Below are 9,746 nucleotides of genomic sequence, written 5' to 3'. Positions count from 1 at the left end.
GCATGAGAGATGGTAACATCCCTCACACGAAGAACAACTAACTGTCCTCTTCCTGTTGTTAACAGTCGAGCAACTCAGGCACCCGCGTCCTCTCCCCTCCATCCCTCGGCCGTTTCCATAAGGTTAGGCGAAAACCAAGACGGAACGGCTGCTGTGGCTACAATCAAAATTACGTTTATGCTAGATCGAATACTACGTGCAGCCAGTCAAGCAAGTGGCACGCCGCAAAAGAGTAACGAGCACACCCAGTAGAAAGACGTGTCAATAATAAAATCGCCGCGTCAGCAAGAACGAGACGAGAGAATGGGAGCAACGCACGTGCAAGGCAACAGAGCAAACAACAAGCAATCGAAGAGCTCTTAGGCACCACACAACCTGCTCTCGTGGATGCTCAGTTAACACTGAGACACTTTAATGAGACACTTTTAATTTTGACACTTTAATGTGTCAAAATTTCCATGCGGGAGGACCATAAATGTTATCGCATAATCAATATGTAATAAAATATCTTATGCCTATTACTAAGCCTACGTAAAAAGCATTTTGACCACATAATTCTTCGGTTCTATTCCATCCGCATTTCAATAGTAATAGCTAGGAATAACAAATATTTCACCTTGTGCGAATATTTATTTTGCTCTTATATAACCAATCTATCAGCAATAATTCTTTTGTGACCAATAATAATAATAATCATAATAATATTATTAATAATAATAATATAATAATAATAATAATAATAATAATCATAATCAATAATAATCCTTTTCCCAATTATTCCGGTAAATTACCCTGCCAGCATCTAAGTGACGTGAAACATGAAGTTATTCTTATGAAGGCCATAAATCGAGGCTGCATATCGCCTGGACTCCCAAGCTACAGGTCAGTAGCTGAGGTGACGTGGCTCAAGCAGGGAGTCCGATAACCGCGTGTTCAACCTGATGGGTTGTTTATGATCGAGAAATTCCGACTTCAACGATAGTTATTAGCACTTATATAAGTGACAGATAGTAAAGATCGGAAAAATTTCTGGCTTTAACAATTGGTATCAGCATTTTTATAAGTTTCTGGTAGTAAAGATCGGATTTTTTTTTTGTTTTAATTATTGATATTATCACTATTATGAGTGACGGGTAGTATATAATGGCCGGAAAATTTTATGGCTTTAACAATTGGTATCATCACTATCATAAGTGACAGATAGTAAAGATCGGACAAATGTGTAAGCTGAATAATTGATATTAGCACTACTATAAGAGACGGCATTGAAGACGGTATTTTTTAATACCGATAAGGCATTGAAAAATTTATTACCTAAACAATTGTGATTATCGCAAATGCAAGTAGTCTTTGGACCAGGACTCAAATGAAACGGATTCTCATAGAAAATGCAAATTGCTTGATAATACGCCCTTATTTATTGAGAAAGGATATAAAATTTTATCGTTTAGTAGTTGCAATTGAATTTTAATCCAATTTCCACAAACCAAATTGCAAGCAATCAGAATTGAGACACACTGCACACAAAGTTATTGATATATCTTAGTTTGAAATGTTCTTTTTACTTTTTTGCTATTTTCTCACTTATAGAAAAAAGGCGCTATTGTGCGCGTCATGTCGGTCTGTCTGTCTGCCTGTCAGTCTGTTCGTCCGCCTGTCCGTGACTACGCATTTTCGTGGACGAGAAAATGCGCTCTCTGTCACTCACTGCAGTGAGTACTGAGTTATATTTTTTTGAGCAACGAATATTTTGTACAATGGGCCGAGGAAATTGAGCCCAAATAAGTTTTTTTGTTATCATATTACTTAGAAAAATTTCATAGGTAAAAATTTCTTTTAAAATGTTGGAATTTAAAGTAGCACGGAAAACTCTCTCTTTTTCATACGCTAAAAGCTTGGTTGACAATTTTTTTGGTCGTTTCGCAATTCAGAACCAAAAAGTGAGTTTTTGACGAATATGAAGATTTGAAATCGAGAAATTTTTTTTAAATAATAACTATATTTTATTAAAAGATAACTATTTCAAAACGTAAAAAACTCCGGTTACTGAAGAAGTTTTACAGGATAGTGATGGGCAAGCTGATACCTAATTTTATTCGAATTTTTCAAGTTCAATGCGTTAAGTTCCGTTCGTCACTTCGGCTGGTTTATTGAAGTCAATTAACGTTGCACCAAATTTATTTGGTGTATAGTCGGGCGAATATTTAATTTGCTTTCCTGAAAAAAAAAAAATTATACACAAACGTTTGAGTTAAGCAAAACGTTTATCAATTTACATATGCAAAAATGTTCCCTCAATTGATTGCTGCGCACAATGCACCTGAATATTTTTCATCGCAGCATGAAAATTAGTTGTCTAAATTGTCTCACGTGCGACATTTGTCTCTGTTATATTTTATCACAAATAAAATTATAATCGCAACCAAGTAATTGTTGCAAGAAGTTTTACTCAGTTGAGAAAAAGTTGAATTTGCATATCAACGTGATCGGATTTTCAGCGTAAATCATTAATTAGCTTGAATTTGCACATTTGCTTTTTCTCGTCCGAATAAAAAAACAATAGAATTGTTTATCCCGATTATTGTATGTGTATTAATTGCATGTTTTTAAAGAACAGATCCTTCACTAAAGTGTAACTAGTGCAGAACATGCAATCGAGCTACAAAAATTAAGCGCTCTTTCATAGAAGTAAATCACAGGTAAAAAATGTCTTGCTGCTATACTATACAAGACGGCACTTTTTTTAGAGCGGCCGTTCTAGCGTGATTGGTACGGCAAATATATATCTCGTGTGTCATTTACGAGATACATTAGTGATTTCAATACGTTTCATTTAACTATCTTATAGGCAAGAATTATTGGTTGTCTTACCCTTTCATTTCTAGATTTGCCAATCGCTGCTCTTCCTTTATAGGGGCTAATTCAGGGATAAGAGCTACAATGACATATTTCAGACGGCTGAAATGTATCGGGTATCATCGTCCTGTTCTGCTAAATTGTAACTTCATTATTGTGAAGAACGTGAGTCCAGGACATAGTGGATCGTGAGTCCGGCTTAATTAGTAATGATCCCATTAGACTAAACTAAAATGACGTTCTGGGGATTGTAGGTTGTTGACTGAAATTTAACTTGTAATTTTTTGAGGTCTCCAATTTTTATCAAACAAAGCGTTTGGTCCTTGCACGAGGAAGCTGATAAAAGCTTGTGGCATCGCATGACGATACTGGTGCAGTGCGGGGGTAGTTTATATGGTATCGTTCGGAGCATTGCTCTCACAGGTGGATTTTTGGACCACCAAACTCTGGGAGACTCATGAGAAGGCCACATGGAGCCGGAGTCGTCAATGTTGTAAGGGATAGAAATTTAAATTTAAAAATTTAAATTGATTTAAATTTTTATCCCTTAAAATGTAATGCATTATATAGTGCCTGGAAGTATGAAATAAATCTTAGTTCACATGGAGTAAATAATTGTATGGTTGGGGTTTCTAGAATAAATATAATTCCTTTGGCGATAGCTATTCGCCAGACGATTCAGAAATTATAACATTGAAGGCATTTATTGCTATATCTGCGGATTTTTATTTTAATTTGCTACCGTAAGCTTTATTAACTTATGATGTTAGTTTTAAAATTGACTGAGATTCATTTTCAGAAAGAAGTGGATTATTGGCCGAATAGCCAACGTTCATTTGATTCCAATCGATAATGGCTGCCGTATTTTGCTGCGCTGGTGGTGCGCTGACTTTGGTGGTCGGTGCTGCGTATGCCCATATCATTTATTTCATAACAAACCTTATTTATCAATACAATGAACGGACGACTATGAGGGCTGATATGCTGATCTTAATTCTGATAAATAATTGTGGACGAATAATTGTACCAACTTTTTCAAATAATTCCGTTTTTTTTTAATTTTTTTTCATAATTTTCATCTGACTTCTAGATTTGTACATAGACTGAATAAAATATCATTTTTATCGATCTCAATAAATCCGATTTTAAAATGAAAAATATCTCAAAACAAAAAGTTGAACTTATTTTTGTAGCCATTGTCCTTTTGTTTTTCCAATGGAAAGAAGTGAATGGAAACTGGGAAGTGTCATCGAACTCCAACTCCGATGATTTCGACCTTGGAATCAACATCGAAGACATTCTTAAAGAAATGGAGGAAATGGGCATGCGCACAAAAATAAGCAAGAAAACAGTAAAATCTACCAAGTCGTGTTCTGATAAAAATCAAAGTGGTTTTAGAAAGCCACTAGAAAATACGTCATCAACTTCAGCTGAAAAAGTTACCGCAAACGGCTTATTTGGAGATTTCGATGACATTTTAGCATCCATTGTTAATACAGACGCTGTATACGTAGCAGGTTCTGAAAATCAAACGTCAGACAATTCTTTGGATTACTCAATGGCCAACGAAAAATCCAATCCTGAAGAAAATTCGGATTGGGACCCATCTGGAATTTTTATGCATTTGACCTCAAAGAGTGAGAAGCAGAAAAGATCAGTGGGAGAAAATCTTTTAGATATCACAAAACCAATCAAAGGTGAAAGGCAACCGCGCTTTTTCTACACTTTCGACAGAGGTTCTGCTTTCAATACCTCCATGGCTCTCACCATTCCACTATTTTCTTTCACATTGCCAGGTCAGTTTTTGAAAATATTTTCTTTCAGAATTAGGTTTTCCTGCTGTTAGTTATTCTTGATAGAGAACTCGCTATCCAAGAAGCATTCCACATTATTTTGTAGTGGTTGGAACGTAAATGAATAAGTACAAAATATCTTCTTAGAAAAGAGTTGTAATAAAAGTTGCATCCATAAAATTTAGTTTATTTATATACCTATTCTACGAATTCGTTCACGGATGTTTTCCATCATAAGTTTGTTTACGATAGCCCAGTTTTTTCCATTATTTACTATTAGTAAGTTCGTTTAATACATTTTTCCTTTACCACAATGCAGGTGCTGGCGACATCACAAACGACGGGGCGGATGGCGGTTTTTTCGGCACCCAGGCGTTTATGAGTATCTTCCTCGTAGGGGCGTTGTCGGTGGCGATATTCACCACCACTCAGGGGTCTATTGGGGAAGAAGTCCCCACAGGTCGTCACTTCAAGCCCCTTTCCCCAAGGGCTCAGGTAAGGGCTTGATTGCGCGATTTGAGAAAGCTGATATTCTTGGTTTCAAATGAAATGCATTAAAATGGTTTTCTCTCGCTGATTATTTAGGAAAGGTAGGCATTCAATTATTAACAGTTCCCAGGCGACCTTAGCGCGCTGTCAGCAGCCGTACACGGGGCGCTGGAGGAGCTCGCCGACGCGCTGGAGGTGAAGTCTTGTACACACCTTGCCACATGCGAGGCCTACACCGACCTGCATGCAAACAGCCTGCTCAGCCTGCCCTTCAGGGCCTACACACCGTGAGTTATGAGTTACATTGTACACATCTTGCCACATGCGAGGCCTACACCGACCTGCATGCAAACAGCCTGCTCAGCCTGCCCTTCAGGGCCTACACACCGTGAGTTATAAGTCTTGCCCTATACACGACGAATACAGAGCATTTTTTTGCAGTTCGTTCAAGCGTTAAATATAAGTTATTGACAAAAAATAATGAAGAGTCATTTGAATGACAATAATATGATCAGTCTGGAAATCGCTATAGCCAGAAGTTTACTTTTAACAGAGAAAACAGCATGATGGTAGGAGTAAAAAATAGTCACAACGCTGCCGCCAAAATTAACTCAATATCATGTGAATGGTGATTGGTTTTTGCATTTTTTCATAACGAGTCCAAGACTCATTTAGCTGGTTGAAAAATTAAAAGTTTAGCAAAAATTTTAAATTTAGTTTTCCTTGGAGGGAGAAATTCGGAGTTCTAAAGTAAAGCATCTATAAAAGGCTTCGAAATAAATTAATTGTCATGAAAATTGAATTAAAAATTCAAATAATAAATAATGAATGTGAATGTATTGGAAATTATTTTTAAATATTTCAAGACATTATCTAAAAGATACGAGAGACAAATAATAATGGATGTTAATATATACAACCAATAGAACCAATACGGTTCATGTTCATTTAACCTTTACGGTCTATGTTCATTTAACCTTTACGGTTTATGTTCATTTAAACTTTACCGTTTATGTTCATTTACCCTTTAGGGTTCATGTTCATTTAACCTTCACTGTTTATGTACATTTAACCTTTACGGTTCATGTTCATTTAACCTTTACGGTTCATGTTCATTTAACCTTTACGGTTCATGTTCAGTTATCCTTTACGGTTCATGTTCATTTAACCTTTACGGTTCATGTTCATTTAACCAATGAGCCGCGGGAGGAACGCTGGCTAAACACGTTCCATATTTTCTCATCAAGGATCCTGCCGTTTTGCTGGCTCAAAGCAACCATGCAGCGGCAGAATGTTAAGAAATCATCAAATCACAATTTTTTTTGTATTTCAGTTAAAAAAATTTCGTGGGGAAATCTTGACAAGTGAATTTCGCGTGAGTCAAAGATTACTTTTGCATAGTTGGAAACGCCGGGAAAAAGCCTTCCTTCGAATTATCCCACATTTATTGGTTTTACAATGACATTTTTGAACCCGCATTTCCACGTATTTGACATTTTTAAGACGGCGATAAAAGGAGTCAAATGAAAGTTGCGCTTTTGTAAATTGTATCAAAGTAAATTTGTTTAATACATTTTCAAACACCAGTTTCAAATGTCATTGTAATAAGGAGTAAATCGTTCCGGTTATCGAAGCTAAGTTCAATAGTGTGAGAATAAGTTCTAGAATGCTTTAACAAGCTGTTAGAGACAGACACTGTGCAAATAACTTGTAAATTTGCTCCAAAGTAGACCAAATAAACGCCAATAGTACAGTGTTCAGGTTTTAGTTAATAATTATCAATTAAAGATTCTTATAATGGCTCAACGGTCTTTCTCAATAAGATTTCATAATCATTAATACACAATTAGTTGAAGGACGCTAGGATTCAATTTATTATTTGGGACCAAAAGAAAACCATGTCACTATTATATTTTAGAGTTGAATTTTTGGGTGACAGCCAAAAAATTGTTCATGCCTGATAACGAAATTATTAGGCGCTGGCAGATGTAGCTTCATTAAGTCACTGCTCATTAAGAGGAGCTCAGCCTGTATGGATGAGCTGGGACCAGTTTAAATGATAACCAGGGACTTGATTGGACAACTTTATTTTTAGCGCATTTTCTCATTTATGGAAAAAAATGCTCTATTGTGCTCGCCATGTCCGTCTGTCTGTCTGTCTGTCTGTCCGTCTGTCCGTCCGTCTGTCCGTCCGTCCGTCACCTCAAGTTTTCGTCGACGAGAAAATGCGCTCTCTGCCACTCACTGCAGTGAGTACAGAGTTATTTTTTATATGTATAATTCCAGAAGCCTCTGTTTTAGATATCGACGGTGTTTTACCTCCCAACTTTGCAATCGGCCACACGAGATTGGCGATATATCAAGCTGCCGTCAAGATTGATTCTTGAGATATACCCCTACAGATTTGTTTAAAATTTCGATGGAAAGTCTTTGTCCGTACATAGTATTTTTAGTTTAGTTCCTACTAAGCATATGTATACGTTGTCTGTAACTTCAATGATACACACTGCATTAGTCGATTTATATGTTTTTTAAATGGTAAAGTTGATAGTTTTTTTATTATTATTTATAGTTTTTCAATGAATGGTGAAGTTAATTTCCATCAAGGGCCTTATATGTTGGTAACCAACCGAAAAAAAAAGTAAAAGGAACAATTATTTGAGTTTTTTCCAGTTCAGGTGCAGGGACACATGTTTTTATCATGTTTGCTATCTTTCCACCGGCCGCCTTGCTTGGCAGCATTTAAAGCAAGTTTGGAACTGTCGTATTTTTTACTAACGCCATTATTCGCAATCAACAAGTGCATGGTCGCGGAAATTTGGCAATCAGAGACCCTAATGGACGGATATCTTATTTGACCAGAGAAGCTTGTCTCTTTTTAGCCACTTGTGAAGATTTATTGATGTAAAGAGCCAAAATATTCTGAAATTACAGTGCTTCTAGATTCTCAATGTTCATCTCCCGAAAAATTTTAGCAGTGATCAATAAGCAAAAGTAGGGATTAAAATTGCTTGCTCTCACTGATTTCTTAAGAAAGATAGAGATTCAATTATTTACAGTCCCCAGGCCAGTTTGCCTCCTTTTTTGACGCTTTTTCTTAGCTATGGTGGCCATTGTAACCGAAAAAGCATCCGGGCAGCGTTCTTGTCTTTTGAATGTTATTCTTACACCATAGATATTGTATTAATTATTGAATTACATATATCTCATGAATGACTCTCGGATTCAGTGACATTTTTAGACCAAGTAATATAATTCTTCCAGGTTACGCGACGACGTAACTGACGAGAGTGTGCTGACGTCACTCGAGGTCGCCGCACGTCGCTCGTCAGGATCAGGATCATGTCGCAGGGAATATCCTTGCATCGTCGATCCCTTCGAGCTGATGAACCTCGTCATTGACTGGGTAGCTGGGAAATTTTCATCCTGATGCGAGTAAAAGTCAATGTAAATGGTTTAGGATTCTGAATCATTTCACGTGATTAAGTTGAAGAATTTGGTAACATGTAATTAATATTTTATCGAATGATGGGAAATAATGGGAAATATATTTTTGTATGGATGCATTTGTAATAGTTTGAAATTTTAATTATATTATTATTTCACTGTCTCTAAATGCTCACACCTTATTTTTTCCAATGACTGGCGAACAAAAAATTTGACACTATTAATATTTTTAATATAATTATTTACTTAAGTTAATGATTAAAAAATCAATGGACGCTTAGATAGGTCAATAATAATATCGTAATTATTATTTTATATTCTTATTATTGTTCGCGGTCTGCTTCATTGAAATTTATATTCATTTAATTTATCTTACCTCTTTATAATGCAAATTGTGTGTGTAAAAAAACTCCTTCCCAAAAACTAAAAATATTAAGATATATAGTAACGATTGCGGATAAGCAAAGTTTATTATCTTGAGTTTTTGATCGACGAATTTCGATTCTTCTAATTATTTTACGAGTAACATTTATTGTTTTGTGGTAGGATTGGCATTAAAGTTTCATATTTCCGAGCATTGAGAATTTATATCAGTATTAATATAAGTTTTTATAACGTTGGTTCTAAAACTTTCTGTGATAATTTGTGGCATGTTTATAAAGCGTTTGTCGAATTCTTTGTCTTGACTTCCAACCTCATACGCCGATTAGAATAACCACGTAATTTCGTGTATTTTAAACTATCCTCAATCGCCATCTAATTTTTAGTAAGCGAGTGCCAATCATAAACTTCGAATCTGAAGTTCTAGTTCGTAAGAACTCGTGATCACCCTAGCTTTAATGATGAACTGCATCATGATTTTACAATTGAGAGGTCAAGTTGTTCATTGACTGAAAATGTCCCTCGATTCTTCAAAAGAATCTCAGAAAATTTTTGCATGGGGAAGAAAAATAATTCCCTATTTGATGTTGCAATAGATATATTTGAGTAAACGGTAATTATTTGTCTCATTAATTTATTTAGATTTGATTTGCAATATGCTCAGTCTCAATTTAAATTTTATTTCAGGGATAAGTCCCTTTTCTACGAACAGAGCGATAAAATCTACAATGTTTAAAACTTCTTAGAAAAAACTAAACTACCACAGAAACTAACGAACGA

General features: G+C 35.7%; 1 protein-coding gene across 1 annotated transcript in view; it reads left to right on the top strand.

The window, feature by feature from the left end:
• The window catches only part of LOC108667444, a 26,783-nt gene extending 18,111 nt beyond the window's left edge, over positions 1-8,672 (top strand). Inside the window, exons 7-8 of the mRNA XM_018154467.1 lie at positions 5,451-5,526; positions 8,403-8,672. Of these exons, the coding sequence (XP_018009956.1) occupies positions 5,451-5,526; positions 8,403-8,568 (242 nt within the window). The 3' untranslated portion in view covers positions 8,569-8,672. The remainder of the gene's footprint in view (positions 1-5,450; positions 5,527-8,402) is intronic.
• Positions 8,673-9,746: the final 1,074 nt, after the last annotated feature.

The sequence above is a fragment of the Hyalella azteca genome, unplaced genomic scaffold (assembly GCF_000764305.2).
Source record: "Hyalella azteca isolate HAZT.00-mixed unplaced genomic scaffold, Hazt_2.0.2 contig12625, whole genome shotgun sequence".
NCBI lineage: Eukaryota > Metazoa > Arthropoda > Malacostraca > Amphipoda > Hyalellidae > Hyalella > Hyalella azteca.
This window is presented reverse-complemented; position numbering and strand designations above follow the sequence as displayed.